The 16820-nt window shown below is 39.2% G+C and overlaps 3 protein-coding genes across 3 annotated transcripts; all 3 read right to left on the bottom strand.

The window, feature by feature from the left end:
* Nucleotides 1-2779: 2779 nt before the first annotated feature.
* On the bottom strand, nucleotides 2780-3771 carry LOC147314947 (olfactory receptor 52E8-like). Its single transcript, XM_086260432.1, has one exon. The coding sequence runs from the start codon at nucleotides 3743-3745 to the stop codon at nucleotides 2780-2782; it is 966 nt and encodes a 321-aa protein (XP_086116558.1). The 5' UTR covers nucleotides 3746-3771.
* Nucleotides 3772-6393: 2622 nt separating this feature from the next.
* Nucleotides 6394-7385, bottom strand: LOC147314946 (olfactory receptor 52E8-like). Its single transcript, XM_086260309.1, has one exon. It carries the CDS (start codon nucleotides 7357-7359, stop codon nucleotides 6394-6396), a length of 966 nt encoding a protein of 321 aa, XP_086116435.1. The 5' UTR covers nucleotides 7360-7385.
* Nucleotides 7386-15827: 8442 nt separating this feature from the next.
* On the bottom strand, nucleotides 15828-16820 carry LOC147314945 (olfactory receptor 2AT4-like). The gene has a single exon (XM_086260308.1). It carries the CDS (start codon nucleotides 16818-16820, stop codon nucleotides 15828-15830), a length of 993 nt encoding a protein of 330 aa, XP_086116434.1.

The raw sequence follows: 16820 nt of genomic DNA, 5'->3' as shown, positions 1-16820 counted from the left end.
AAAGTATCGACACCTCCCTTTGTTTTGTTGTAAAATTCAATCACTTCGGGCTTACGAGTGGGTCTTATGCTTGGTTGTGTATGCATGGATGACAGGAGCAGTACAACCTTCTTTTTTGAAGCTTTGTCAGGGAGGAAGGACACCAAGGTTAGTTCTTTGGTAAAAAGAAATGCACTGGAGCCTGGCACGTGATTTTCTTTAACTTTCATCACTTGTGGGATCTCCCTTTTGTTTGCTTTTATTGTTCCCACTAAGGTCATGCCACAGTTCTGCAGCAGATCAATCGCCAGTGGCACAGAAGTGAACCAATTATCAGTGGTCACATTCCTGTTTGTATGGTGATATTGTTTGGTCAGCTCCTTGGTGAAATGCTGGCCAAGACTTTGTCCATCCTGTCGTTGTGTTACAAGTTTCCCCAGGTATGGTATTCCTGTCAGCAGGTACTTGCTTTGGGAATCATTGGCAAGGACAAGCTTGATACCATATTTGGCAGGTTTGTTGGGGATGCACATTCTAAATGGACACCTCCCTCTAAATCCAAGCAACTGTTCATCTACAGTTATGTTTTGACTGGGCACATATAAGTTTTTACAGTTGTCAATGAATATTTGCCATATATTTCTAATGGGAGCAAATTTATCCATGGCCTGTCTTTCTTGCCGTGTGTCAGGGTCATCAAATCGGAGACAGCTAAGGAGGAATGAAAAGCGGCCCTCAGACATAGCAGCACGGTACACAGGTGCAGCAGTAGCAGGGTTCCACATTTCTTTAGTAGACAAATGGTTGTCCATCTGGCAACCACTAAAGATACAAATCCCTAGCATTGCACGCACCTCTGCTGGGGTTGTTCTCTGGAAAGTACCTGTTATCTTCCGATACTTCACAACTTCAGCATCAATACGGATGTTCGTCCATGTCACAATTTCGTCGATGATTTGCTCCTCAAAAAATAATGTGAAACACTTCTCAGGGGTGTCAGCATTTGATGCTTCTGGTGTTGGTCCTGGTGTAAAAGCAGGCATCGTGCAGCTGTCCTGGTAGCTGCCAATGTCTGAGGCCGAGAACTCCCCTGGAAACCAGAAGTACTCCTGTAAGACTTGTTTTGGAGTCTCACAATATAGGCCATGTCATCATTCACATGGCGGTGTCCTCTCCCCCTGTGACCCACATCAGGCGTGGCAGGGACCGCATCAGGCGTGGCAAGAACCACATCAGGTGTGGCAGGGGAAGTAAGATGGGCAGTAACCCTAGAGGCAAAAGGTCCTGAGGTGGGAATTTGCCTGGTGGTCAGTCTACTTGAATCACGATGTCGCATTTTTTTTCTCCGATGACTTGAAGTGCTAGGCTCAAAGCCATCACTATCACTGTCATCATCACCCGGTTTTGGAATGTAGTCCACGTCACTTTCGCTGTCATACATCTCTTCTGCTTCCACATGATCAACATCTTCATCACTGCTTTCCCTGAATAGAATCTCTTCTATTTCTTTTTGGGTGAAGTACTTCAGTGGTTTCCTTTTTGGCATTTTTTTCCCTAGAGGACTGCTAGAACTTCACCAGCTAGCTATCTTGCTAGGTATTTGCTGAAAGAAATAATGTGCACAGTTATCTAGCTAGCTTTTAGATAAAAAAAAGAAAAGAAAAGGAAATCTAATCAGCTAACAATTGCCAAGTTAAACAAACCTTACCTATGTGTTACTCACTAGCTGGGATGCCAGAAACACTAAACCTGCAACAGGGTGACAGCTGTAGTTGAAGAGGGACAGTAAATATGGTGAGCCTGAATGTTGTCACCCTTGAAATGCGGCAAGCTCGCCTGATTTTATACACTAACACTATCACCGGGTGAAATCCACCCAAAACCTACTTTATCCTCTATCACTATTGCCGGGTGAAATTCACCCAAACACATGCCTGTAGGAAAAAGCGGGATTTGGGGTAGGGAAACACCCACGCCTTCAAAGACAATGCTGAAACTACCCAGAGACCCACCACACTCAGACAAACGCAACATATTGAAAATTATGTAAATACATTTGCTCGGGTGAAAATCACCCGGCGATAGTGTTCTAGGGTTAAAAATGATAAACCCTGTCCAGCATGTTACTTAAAGAATATGGAATCATAACAGAGACGCTGTACACATATGTCTGTATTTAATTCTTTGTATGTCTACCTAAATACACAGTGACACATCATAAACATATACAGCAATAGTTTAATAAGTTTCAACAATATACTGAGTCTATGTCTATAACATCACATACTATTTTATAATCATTACATCTTTATAATGAAAGAAAAAATTTAATTAGATTTTGCACATCTTAAAAATTAGATGACAGGATACTAATGAAGGCTTGACTTGAAAAACAAAACAAAGACAAGTTAAAAAATGTGTCTTGCCTACATGCAAATGTGTAACTGTGGTTACGGGTTCAAGGCAACAGCTTCAACAAAAACCATCCTGATATGTCTAATTACTAATATGTACTAAAGTAGGAATATGTATGTATTTTCAATGATAGCAAAATTTGATTGATTTCATACAACCTATGTTTAATATTGTGGGTAAACAGCATACTTTTACACTTTTACAGATTTTGAGCATTACACCTTAAAAGAGAAGTAACATTTTTCAGTACAATTCGCCATAATTATGTACAAAATATATGTACATAAAATAACATTGTGAAAAGCGAGTAGTCTACTTTCATAAAAGTGTATGAGAAAGAGATATCCTGATTTTGGCTTATCGACTTATTTCTCAGAGTTACATATTAAAGGGCAAGCTTTATCTCTAATCCGATTTTAGTTTTCTTCAGCCTCTTCATCAGCATGTGTTTAATGTCGCGAGTCTTGAAACAGTATATGACTGGATTAACAGCAGCAGGAAAAAGACTGTACAGCAATATCAACCCAATGCGGACATCTAAACTGAAAGAAAATCCAAAAGCATTAGCCACATAAACAAAACATCTGGGTAGATAAAAAAGACATGCGATAAATATTTGTGAAGTACAAGTGGATAAGGTTCTTTTGCGCCCTGCAGAACTGGACATTTTCATAATAACCACAATAATAGAAATGTAGGAAAACAAAATGAATGCAAGAGGAAGCAAAAGACAAAACATGGCTAAACAGAGTGAAGTGACTACAACAATTCTAACATCGTCTCCACAAGCCTGGCTTACTATGGATATGTGGTCACAGTAGCACTGAACAATGATGTTTGATTTACAGAAAGGTAAAGTTAGGGCATGGAGTACAACAGCTATCATCAAAGGCAGAGGTATGAACCAAGCAAACCCACACAACACAGATATGACACTGTTTGTAATTAGAACAGGGTAACGAAGAGGAATACATATTGCAACAAATCGATCAAGAGCCATTACCAGCAAGATGAAAGATGTTACTGATCCCAAATAATGAACAAAGAACATTTGCGTAAAACAGCCATAAAATGAAATAACACTATTGTCAAACCAATATTTTGACATGATTTTTGGCAGTGTCACAGTGCCAAATGTCAAGTCATTCAGGGCCAGGTGACAAAAGACCAGATATGTTGGCTTTTGCAGGGACTTTTCATAGGCAACAAATGATAAAATGAAAATGTTCCCCAATGCAATTGCTAGGTAAACAAAAAAAAGAAAAGTTGATATGGGTCCATAATACTGTGGTGAAAGTCCAGGAAATCCAAGGATGAAGAAGCTTTTCATCCTTGTTACATTGGTGATCATAATTTCAGTAACAAATTTGATTAGAGCTTTGAAATATTGATATGAGAATATACTACTAACATGCACTATAACATTTATACATTAATCATTTTTCAGAAATCATTAAAAAAAACCTATTTAAAAGGTGGTCTTAGAAAAAAGCAATTAATTAGATGATCTCTGTTACATACTTTGAGTATGGCTTTTGCTTCTGATTGCAGCTCTATATTCAAAAGAGTGTCGGGGTGGTAGGCAGCATCCATCTTTTATGAGGTCTGACCTGTTGTATCCTCAATGGACACCCTTCAGCACATCCTTCTCTCTTCCTGCTAAGCTAGCTTGTAATAAATTATTCTTGGTCAAAAAGTGCTGTTCCCTGAAGATTTGGCAGTGCATTGGCTGCAAAATTCCATGCCAATAACTGAAGTCTGGAGAAACGAGTACTAAACAAGAGTGTACATAAGTAAAGTAAGTCAGTAAAATTTTATTTATATAGCACCTTTCAAGATAAAATCACAAAGTGCTTCACCAAAGCTAAAACATAAAAACAAAAATCAGCCAAAGGCAAGTTTAAAAAGATGAGTTTTTAGCTGTTTTTTAAAAGAGGTGAGTGAGTCCACAGATCTCAAACTCAATAGGAGAGAGTTCCAAAGTCTGGGGGCCATAGTTACAAAAGCTCTGTCACCTTTTGTTTTCAGCCTCGTGTGCTGGACAACAAGCAAGCCCTCATCACATGACCTCAGGGGCCTGCTGGGGATGTAAGGATGTAAAAGATCACTGACGTATTTTGGTGCTTGTCCATGCAGAGTCCTGAATGTCAAAATCATAATCTTAAAGTGGACTCTGAATTTTATGGGGAGCCAGTGCAGCTGGATCAGCAGGGGTGTGGCATGGGAGTACTTGATAGACTTGGTCAAAGCCTTGCGGCAGCATTCTGAACATCCTGCTGATGTTCCAAGGAGGTATTACATAAACAGGTGAACAAGGAATTACAAGAGTCCAAATGAGAGGAAACAAATGCATGAATGATCATTTTCAGTTCAAAGCATGAAACAATAGGACTCAGCTTCGCAATGTTTCTTAAATGGTAAAAACAGGAGCGGACCAGAGATTTAACATGAGCGTCCAATGTCAGAGCTGGGTCAAAAGTAACACCAAGATTCCTAATAGAAGATTTTGCAAATAAACCAAGAGAGCCTAAAGATAGAAAGACGATGATTATTAAAAAGGTTTTATAATAAATCAACATTGTTATAGGAATGTAAAAATAAATTAACAACATCAGAAAATCAAAAAATCACCTTCCATGGCTCTAAAACATTGGAAGCATCAGTGCCTATCAGTAGCTCCACCTCTGCATCAATGTCGTGAAGTTTAACAGGTTTAAGATGAGGCCACTGATCAATGTTGCCTTGCTGGGGAATATTGACTGTAGAAACTGGCATGGTCTTTTGAGTCAAAACATCTGGCAGCGGCATGAAATCATTTGCTTCCAAACCAGACAGAACTTGTGCACTAACAATCCTATCTTGACTCATTATTCTCAAAAGGATATTGGTCTTTTTACCTTTTAGATTCAGTCTTTTTGCCAGGGTTTCTGTACAGAATGTACCTGAACTTCAAGGATCCAGGATTTCTTTTGTTTGACAGACCAAACATCCCACAATTAAAAGTCCACAAGCCACTGCTGCACTGAGATAATATTTCGTACGCAGGCAAAAGAAGTCCACTGTCCAAACTTGAAAGTTGCGTTTTTATGATTTATTTTATCCAGTTTGGCAAGCAATAACAAGATCCATTTTTGTTACTTCCTGCTGCTTCTCCTGCTCTGGTAAAAAAAAAAATACATAGGCCCACCCCAGTGCATGCTGGTCCTATACCTGTCTCTTTATTTATAGAAACAAAATGGCCCTAGAGCTCTTAGTGTCCAGTCCAGCATGTTACTTAAAGAATATGGAATCATAACAGAGACGCTGTACACATATGTCTGTATTTAATTCTTTGTATGCCTACCTAAATACACAGTGACATATCATAAACATATACACCAATAGTTTGATCAGTTTCAACAATATGCTGAGTCTATGTCTGTAACATCACATACTATTTTATAATCATTACATCTTTATAATGAAAGAAAAAATTTAATTAGATTTTGCACATCTTAAAAATTAGATGACAGGATACTAATGAAGGCTTGACTTGAAAAACAAAACAAAGACAAGTTAAAAAATGTGTCTTGCCTACATGCAAATGTGTAACTGTGGTTACGGGTTCAAGGCAACAGCTTCAACAAAAACCATCCTGATATGTCTAATTACTAATATGTACTAAAGTAGGAATATGTATGTATTTTCAATGATAGCAAAATTTGATTGATTTCATACAACCTATGTTTAATATTGTGGGTAAACAGCATACTTTTACACTTTTACAGATTTTGAGCATTACACCTTACAAGAGAAGTAACATTTTTCAGTACAATTTGCCATAATATGTATGAAATATACACATAAATTAAAAAAAAAACAAGAGTGGAATCCATGTTTGGGAGGAAAAATACTGAAAAGGGGCTACATTGTGAAAATCATCACGTCTTTACTCTCATAAGTGTCTGAGAAAGAGATATCCTGCTTCTGACTTATCGATTCACTTTTCAGAGTTACATATTAAGGTGAAAGCTTTATCTCTAATTCAATTTTAGTTTTCTTCAGCCTCTTCATCAGCATGTGTTTAATGTCGCGAGTCTTGAAACAGTATATGACTGGATTAACAGCAGCAGGAAAAAGACTGTACAGCAATATCAACCCAATGCGGACATCTAAACTGAAAGAAAATCCAACAGCATAAGTCACATAAACAAAACATCTGGGTAGATAAAAAAGACATGTGATAAATATTTGTGAAGTACAAGTGGATAAGGTTCTTTTGCACCCTGCAGAACTGGACATTTTCATAATAACCACAATAATAGAAATGTAGGAAAACAAAATGAATGCAAGAGGAAGCAAAAGACAAAACATGGCTAAACAGAGTGAAGTGACTACAAAAATTCTAACATCGTCTCCACAAGCCTGGCTTATTATGGATATGTTGTCACAGTAGCACTGAACAATGATGTTTGATTTGCAGAAAGGTAAAGTTAGGGCACGGAGTACAACAGCTATCATCAAAGGCAGAGGTATGAACCAAGCAAACCCACACAACACAGATATGACACTGTTTGTAATTAGAACAGGGTAACGAAGAGGAATACATATTGCAACAAATCGATCAAGAGCCATTACCAGCAAGATGAAAGATGTTACTGATCCCAAATAATGAACAAAGAACATTTGCGTAAAACAGCCATAAAATGAAATAACACTATTGTCAAACCAATATTTTGACATGATTTTTGGCAGTGTCACAGTGCCAAATGTCAAGTCATTCAGGGCCAGGTGACAAAAGACCAGATATGTTGGCTTTTGCAGGGACTTTTCATAGGCAACAAATGATAAAATGAAAATGTTCCCCAATGCAATTGCTAGGTAAACAAAAAAAAGAAAAGTTGATATGGGTCCATAATACTGTGGTGAAAGTCCAGGAAATCCAAGGATGAAGAAGCTTTTCATCCTTGTTACATTGGTGATCATAATTTCAGTAACAAATTTGATTAGAGCTTTGAAATATTGATATGAGAATATACTACTAACATGCACTATAACATTTATACATTAATCATTTTCCAGAAATCATTAAAAAAAGCTATTTAAAAGGTGGTCTTAGAAAAAAGCAATTAATTAGATGATCTCTGTTACATACTTTGAGTATGGCTTTTGCTTCTGATTGCAGCTCTATATTCAAAAGAGTGTCTGGGTGGTAGGCAGCATCCATCTTTTATGAGGTCTGACCTGTTGTATCCTCAATGGACACCCTTTAGCACACCCTTCTCTCTTCCTGCTAAGCTAGCTTGTGATAAATTATTCTTGGTCAAAAAGTGCTGTTCCCTGAAGATTTGGCAGTGCATTGGCTGCAAAATTCCATGCCAATAACTGAAGTCTGGAGAAACGAGTACTAAACAAGAGTGTACATAAGTAAAGTAAGTCAGTAAAATTTTATTTATATAGCACCTTTCAAGATAAAATCACAAAGTGCTTCACCAAAGCTAAAACATAAAAACAAAAATCAGCCAAAGGCAAGTTTAAAAAGATGAGTTTTTAGCTGTTTTTTAAAAGAGGTGAGTGAGTCCACAGATCTCAAACTCAATAGGAGAGAGTTCCAAAGTCTGGGGGCCATAGTTACAAAAGCTCTGTCACCTTTTGTTTTCAGCCTCGTGTGCTGGACAACAAGCAAGCCCTCATCACATGACCTCAGGGGCCTGCTGGGGATGTAAGGATGTAAAAGATCACTGACGTATTTTGGTGCTTGTCCATGCAGAGTCCTGAATGTCAAAATCATAATCTTAAAGTGGACTCTGAATTTTATGGGGAGCCAGTGCAGCTGGATCAGCAGGGGTATGGCATGGGAGTACTTGATAGACTTGGTCAAAGCCTTGCGGCAGCATTCTGAACATCCTGCTGATGTTCCAAGGAGGTATTACATAAACAGGTGAACAAGGAATTACAATAGTCCAAATGAGAGGAAACAAATGCATGAATGATCATTTCCAGTTCAAAGCATGAAACAATAGGACTCAGCTTCACAATGTTTCTTAAATGGTAAAAACAGGAGCGGACCAGAGATTTAACATGAGCGTCCAATGTCAGAGCTGGGTCAAAAGTAACACCAAGATTCCTAATAGAAGATTTTGCAAATAAACCAAGAGAGCCTAAAGATAGAAAGACGATGATTATTAAAAAGGTTTTTTAATAAATCAACATTGTTATAGGAATGTAAAAATAAATTAAAAACATCAGAAAATTTAGCAGCAGTAGAGGAATTTAAGATGCAAGAGCTAACCACATGTCAAATAGGAGAGAGAGACAGATGGAAAGACAGGAAAAAACAATACAACAATGTCCAAAATAAAAATGTCCTCAGAACTAATAAAATCACTGGTTAATCCTTGTCAGGGTTTCTGGGTCGTTGACCCAGTATTTTCAGTTCATGTTCACTGTTTATCTACTGCCTGTTCCACTTCCTGTTTTATTGTGTTAGCCTTGGTCTGTGTGCATTATGTTCAGTCCTCTTCCCATTTATCATTAGTTCATTATGTTCCGCTGTGTACTCACTGGTCTCTCATTATCATCATTATCATCAGTCTGTGTATTTAAGCCCTCTGTTTCTACTCGTTCACTGTCGTGTCATTGATGTTGATGTTATGTTGTCCTTCCCGTGTGTTCCCTCAGTTCAGTCAGCCATTCAGTTGTCCAGCCAGTCAGTGTCCGTTCACCCTCTGTTCATCCACTCCTTAAAATAAACCTTCACCAGTCTTCACCTACCTGCGAGTCCTGCATTTGGGTTCCTTCTTCCTCACCTCCACACAACACCTGACAATCCTAAGGTAAAAACAAGGTCCAGTGTGTGTCCTTTGGTGTGTGTAGGGCCAGACACATTCTGTGTAAAATGAAAATAATCCATGACGCCAAGGAAACTTCTGGCAAAGAGGTCAGAGTCATCCTCAATGTGTATATTAAAATCCCTGACTATAACCAGTTTGGACAGCTTCAAAGTGGAGGATAAAAAGTCAATGAACTCCTTTAAAAATTGACCATTTATGCCAGGTGAGCACTACAGTGTCCTCTCTCGAGAGCGGGAGAGGGATAGGCCCTGACCGTCGACACTCCCGGCCCCTGGGCCAGGGACAGGGAGGTGTCAGAAGAGGTGGGTCCAGGTGCTGCCTACATGTCCAGCAGCAACCACGGAGCTTGTCTGGGGTCCACCCATGTGGCATGTGACAGTGACGCAGCAATCACGGCCGTGAATCTAAAAGAAGTCCTGGTTTTCATTGACGATCTCATTGTTTTTGCACCAACTCTTGAGGAACATGAAGCTCGCCTGATGAAAGTTCTCACCAGACTCAAAGATTTTGGCTTGAAGCTTTCACTTGAGAAATGCGTGTTCTTCCAGACATCTGTGAAGTATCTGGGCCATGTAGTGTCCCAGGCTGGTGTTGAAACTGATCCGGACAAGATTTCCACACTCACTTCTTGGCCAGTGCCAAAAAACTTGAAGGAATTAAGATCTTTCCTTGGTTTTGCTGGGTACTACAGACGTTTTGTCCAGGGATATTCAGCCATTGTCAAGCCGTTGCATGATCTCACTGCTGGTTATCCACCTTCCCAGAGGAAACTGAGACAAACTGTAAAGCCAGAGAATTACCTCAACCCCAAAGAGCCATTTGGAGGACGATGGACGCAAATGTGTCAACAAGCTTTTGAGTCCATTATTGACAAACTCACTTCTGCCCCAGTTCTGGCATTTGCTGATCCCAGAAAACCATACACACTCCACACTGATGCCAGTGCCACAGATCTTGGTGCGGTGCTGTATCAAGAGCAGGATGGAAAAAACAGAGTCGTAGCATATGCCAGCAGAGGTCTTTCCCGGAGTGAGTCAAAGTATCCCGCCCACAAATTGGAGTTTCTTGCTTTGAAATGGGCGGTGACTGAAAAATTCCACGACTATCTTTATGGTGCTCAGTTTACAGTTGTGACAGACAGCAACCCATTAACATACCTCTTATCATCAGCAAAACTTGACGCTACCGGTTACAGATGGCTTTCAGCGTTGTCCACTTTCACCTTCAAATTAATCTACAGAGCAGGAAAGCAGAACGCGGATGCTGATGGTTTGTCTCGCCGACCTCATGGTGAACTGTCTGATGATCCTCTGTCACAGAAAGAACGTGAGCGAATCTGGAGATTTGCATGGCAACATCTCAATGAACCAGATCATGTCTCTATTGACCAGCATACCATCAAAGCAGTTTGTGACCGTCATCTGGTGTACAGTTCAAGCACTGATCCTGATCTTGCTCTGGTGTTATCCATGTCTGTCAATGTCAACAGTCTGCCTGACAGTTTCACGGACGACATCCAGTTCACCTCCATGGTACTCCCCCAAATCTCAACAGCTGACCTTGCAGCCAAACAACGCCTTGACCCTGTCATCCGGCATGTCATAGCTCAGGTTGAGCGAGGAGAGTCCCCACCGCCATTCCTGAGGGAAGAACTTCCCGATTTACCTCTATTACTGCGAGAAGTAAATAAACTGGAGCTCCATAACACCCTTCTCGTCAGGAAGAGACAAGTGGGAAGTGACTTCACATACCAGCTAGTGCTACCTGAGTAATATCGACCAGTTGTACTACACCACCTACATGATCAAATGGGTCACATGGGAATTGACAGAACGCTGGACTTGGTCCGTTCCCGGTTTTATTGGCCTAAGATGACGAGTGATGTGGTCAATAAAATAAGACACTGCGAAAGATGCGTGAGACGCAAATCTCCATCTGAACGAGCCACACCTCTGGTCAATATCAAAACCTCTCATCCCATGGAACTGGTGTGTATGGATTTTCTCTCTGTGGAACCAGATCGTGGAGTCAAAGTCATAACTGACCATTTCACAAAATATGCCATTGCTGTGCCAACACCAAACCAGAAAGCCAGGACTGTTGCCAAATGTTTATGGGACAACTTTCTTGTGCATTATGGTATCCCAGAACGCTTGCACAGTGACCAAGGCCCTGACTTTGAATCCAGAATCATCCGAGAGCTTTGTGAAATGGCTGGGATCCACAAAATAAGAACCACTCCATACCATCCAAGAAGCAATCCTGTTGAACGGTTTAACCGAACATTACTGGATATGCTAGGAACACTCACAGCTCAACAGAAATCCCATTGGAAAGATTTTGTAAAACCCCTGGTGCATGCATACAATTGCACAAGAAATGATGTTACAGGTTTTTCACCATATGAGCTTATGTTTGGCCGCCAACCTCGCTTACCGGTCGACTTGGCCTTTGGACTACCCCTTGCCAAAGAAGGATCAACATCCCACACACAATATGTGGAAAAACTAAAGTCCCACCTAGAAGAAAGTTACAAGCTGGCCATCGAAAGCTCAGAAAAGGTGATGAAACGTAACAAAAACAGATTTGATAAAAATGTCACTGCATCACAGCTGAATGTTGGAGACAGAGTTCTTGTGAGGAACGTGTGGCTAAGAGGCAAACACAAGCTTGCAGATAAATGGGAGTCATCTGTGTACATTGTAGTGAAGAAAGCCGGCACTCTTCCTGTGTATACAGTTCGACCCGAAGGCCAAGACAAGCCCCTGAGAACTTTACATCGAGACCTCCTACTGTCCTGTGGGTATTTACCACCTGAAAAGGAAAGGCTTACTAAGCAGAAGAGAAAAATGCCTGTCTTACCCATGTCTCCTGTATGTGCTGATGCTGATGACAATGACGAAGAGGAACTCGTCTCATACCTACCTATTCCTTTCTCTGCTGAACCAGTCACCTTCACAACAACCATTGACTTACCCAATACTGCGCAACCTGTTCCACTTATCAACCAGCCAGATGTCCCTGTAGTATTGGCTACAGAGGAAGAGAATGCTATTCTCTCAGAGGAACCTGTACCTATTGAAGAGGAACAAGTTATTGCTAACGGAACCTTGGAAGCTGGCTTTGAGCCAGTTGACCTTGCAGAAACTTCACACGATGAAGAAAGTCTGTCTTGTGATTCAGAAGCATCCAGAAATAACTTGTCACAACACTCACCTACTGAATCATAGCCTCTCAGTCCTGAGGCAGAACCACCCTTGAGGCATTCAACCCGCACCAGGAATCCTCCTGATCGGCTGCAATACATCAAGCCTGGTAAGCCTCTGTTAAAGAGCGTTCAGACCTTTCTCCATGGGTTAAGTTCTGTCTTCTCCTTCGCTCTTCAAGATGATGAAGAAGAGGAGACAATGCCTTCACACCTCAGCCAACCAGTCATTCGCTGCCAGCCTAGTCCATGTACGAGGACGTCCATGAGATTAGGGGGGGAGAGTGTAACCACGGTAACTTCTGACCCCACTTCCGCCAGTCCCTTTATTGTGGCGGGAATGAACCCTGTATAAGTTCCGGGTCAATCAGCTGCATGTCCCTGCTCCTCTGGCTGCTGTTGTCCCTGTGGTTGGCGTACTTGTCAGATATCGACAAATTTTACACTAGACCAGTTGACAGCGTGCAATAACCCGGCCGATTCATTCATCTTTACACTACCTCACAATCGACTCAACGGTGAGTTATTTGTTTGTTTTGTTTTGTCACAATTAATGAAAATGCGGAGCCGCGATCGCACATCCGAAATCGCCGGTAAGCTAATGCTAGGCTAGCAACAGTAAGTGCAATTACTAGTTTTATTTATTGAATATTGTTGTTTTTGTTTATTCCATTATGGCCGAATGTTGACTTAATGTATCTAGAGTTAACGAGTGATTAAATTTTTGTAGTTTTGTCCGTTTTGGATGTTTTTTGTTACTTTTCTGATGAAATGCCAAAATGGCCTATGAGATTTTGCATGGAGTTAAATTCCATTGAGATTATTGAATCTGTTGTGCAACACCTGTGATTAAATGAGTTTTGTAAATATATGTGAGTAACTTTGGATAATATTTATTAGCTTTATTGCTGATATACTTTGATGGGACCCATGAGAATGTTTTTCTATAATAGTATTTTGAATGAAATTCATTATAAGAGATGATGGTTTGTTGATTGTTGTATGAAACGTGGCATTACTTGTCTTTGTTATTTATGGATTTATGTATTTATTTTGTCACAGCAGTAGAAAGAACTCTGCAACTGAGTTTTGAACAAACTGCAGCATGTCCAGGGCTTTAATAGGCAGACAAAACTGGACAGCTTTGCAGGAGTCCATGCTGGAGGTATAAGGCTGGAGTCTCAAGATGTTATTTAGATGAGAGTGGACAGTTGTAGAGAGAGATATTTAATATGAAATGCGAATTAATTCAGTGGTTATAATGGCTGTAGGATGTGATAGTGAGTGTTTGATTGTCTGTCTCTCTGTTATCCCTGTGATGGAGCGATGCCCTCTGCAGGGGTTGCTGCTATTTGCCTAGCGTCCCTGCAATGGTAAATTTGATGTGGTTAAAAAAATGTTAATAGAGCCCAAGTTCATGTTCTTATTCTGATTGAGGATTGATTTAAGACTTTCCCATAATGAAAGTGATACAAGTGCTAATAGAAGACAAACAATTCACAGCAGAAAAAGTCTGTGGAGGTGTCTGAAATTTATGGTGCTTTGGAATTAAAAACAAAGTCAGAATAACATTTACTAATCTATAATATGCCAATTTGCTTATCAGATAAAGAGAGACATGTATGATGCAAAGCTCTTTTCCTCAAATAACATATATGAACACTATATACTTTCCTTAAAGTTGCTTCAGGAATTTGTTTTGTTTTATTTTGTTTGTTTTTTCTGAAAGGGTTGAATTATGAATTCCTGACTGAGAGAGGTAATGCTGCACTAATGAATTAGACTAACTATTCACTTTAGCTAAAGTTATTAAGTTAGCTAAAGAGTTGGGATGCTGTAAGACATAAATAAAGCTAAACTACAAAGGTTTGGACACTGTTTTGCATGTTTCCCTACTGTAGGGGTCTCTGCAAGCATACAGGGCTCTAAGAGGGTACAAGATGACAACTTTGGAATTCTACTAGAAACAGTCGAGCATATTTGTTTGTCAAAGCTGAATCCAGGGCGTATTTAGCTAAAAGCTACAATAAGCATAAAAGTTACTGTATGGCTATCATTTGTTAACATGACGCTCGTTCTTATACATGTAATACATTTATTACCAACCTGAGAGTTTATCCGCTGGTCATTCGACATGACTTCTGAAGTCTTAATTCAGCTCAAGATGCTGTAGATTCCCATCAGTGACACTTTCGGTCCGCTAGTAAAACGTAGTTCTATTAATCTGCGCTCTGGTTCCGGTTCATACTCTTGAACCGGAACCGGATGCAAGTCACAGAGAACGGAATTTTGGAAATGAAATTGAATTGTAGAACTGAAACTGAATGGTGAGAAGTGAATCTGAAATTATTCGAGAACTAAATTTTTAAAGGATAAAATACAGTTTCAAAGCAAATGAATTCATTTTCAAACTATAAAATTGAAGTTCAATTTAGTGATGATAATTTTCAAACCAATAAATTGAATTTCAAATTAGGCTAATTCAAATTTAGTTTTTAAAAGCTTTTATTCAAGCTACAATTCAGATTCAGTCCGAATAATTCAAATTTAACTTATTCAAATTCAGTTTCTGATGGCACAGATTTCTGCCCATATAAATGACCGTCTTTCAGATGCTGTAGTTACCTCCACAGAGTCACCACCAGACTGGTGTTTGAAACTCCTTACGCAATTTCAAACACTTCAATTCAAGATTCCAAGAACACTGTGTTGATTTCTACTCTCAGAAGTCCTCACTTTATCTCAACTGTAGGTGTAAAAGGGATGGTGCTAAAGGGGGAATTTTAAATTTAATTGAAATTAAAATTTGAAATCATACACACATACATATATTAGCAAAATTTCTTATAAATGATGATTAAGCTGCATCATTATTTAAAACATAAAACATAAAAATATCGCAGTAAATAATAGAAATGATGCATTTCCCCCCTCTAATTTATTCAGTTGCATACCTGTTTAAAATGATTTAACAGACACTACAATTAATCCCTTCTATAATTACATTCCAATACAATTTCTCCTTAAAAAAATTATAAACAAAGTGAAGCATCCCAAAAACAGAAAAAGTAAAACATACACCTTAATATTATACAGCAAAGCTCTTGTTATTGTGGGGTTTTTAAATTAAAAAGCAAAACTAAAGAACTAAATGTTAAACAGCCAATTTGATTAACATAGAACTACTTTGTGCTCTGAGATTATTTTCTAGATTCAGTAGAAGCAATAAATAATTTAAGTCACATGCCAGGAAGTGTCGACTCTGTACCCTGCGAGAGATACCACTGAAAATCAACTATATAAAACTTTTCTATACACTAACCAAGCAAAAGACTCCTTAATGAAATACAAGAATCACTTTGGCTCCCCATTAGAATAGGATAATTTAAAGCATGTTAAGGTGATGTTTTTAACGAGTTACTAATAGCTGCAACCTGAGCTTTTTCTGGAACGATTCTTCTGCAGAATTGTTTCAACAAGCTTTCTCTCATGTCTTTTGCTCTTAAGCAGTATATGAGTGGATTGATCATTGGTGGGGCAAGGCTGTACAGCATGATGATCACTATTCGCACATCAGCACTAAATGTAATGCCAACATTTTGGGCTAAATATACAAAACATCTGGGTAAATAATAAAGGGAGATTATAATCAGCTGAGTACTACAAGTGGACAATGATTTCAGGCGGCCTTGCACATTTGCTATCTTATACACTGCTATAAGAATAGAGCAGTATGAGAAAATGATAAATGCCAGAGGCCCCAGTAGTGTAACCATTGCTGCTGTAAAGGCAAGAGTGGCATAAGGGGTCCTGTCAGTGCACGCCAGGACTGTTATACCAATATGGTCACAGAAACAGTGAGTGATTATATTTGAGGCACAGTAAGGAAGAGGATATGCTCTAATAACCATCATTAGAGGGAATGCCTTGGAAATAATCCAGGCAGTAATACTGAGAATTAAAATATTAGATTTTGTAAGAACAAGTGAATATCTGAAAGGATAGCAAATAGCCAAATATCTATCTAAAGCCATCTGAAAGAGAATAAACGAATTGACTGAACCAAGATAGTGAACAAAGTACATTTGGATAAAACAGGCAGTAAATGAAATGCTTCCTGATCGAAACCAATATCTGCTTATGATCTTAGGTAAAGTGGTTGTGCTAAAGAGAATATCACATACAGTCAGATTTAAAATGATATAATACATTGGCTTATGGAGGCTGCGGTTGGTTGCAAATAAAAAAATAACTTTAGCATTTGCTATCAGAGTTATCAAATATACAAAAAACAATACAGCTGAGACAAGACCATAGTATTCTTGATGAAGGCCAGCGAATCCAGTAAGGATGAACTCAGTCACACTGCTATGATTTCTCTCAGGCAT

The sequence above is a fragment of the Aulonocara sp. 'chitande type north' Nkhata Bay genome, linkage group LG14 (assembly GCF_057382095.1).
Source record: "Aulonocara sp. 'chitande type north' Nkhata Bay isolate Kocher_YH1m ecotype deep benthic linkage group LG14, A_spYH_male_GT1.1, whole genome shotgun sequence".
Classification (NCBI taxonomy): Eukaryota; Metazoa; Chordata; class Actinopteri; order Cichliformes; family Cichlidae; genus Aulonocara; species Aulonocara sp. 'chitande type north' Nkhata Bay.
This window is presented reverse-complemented; position numbering and strand designations above follow the sequence as displayed.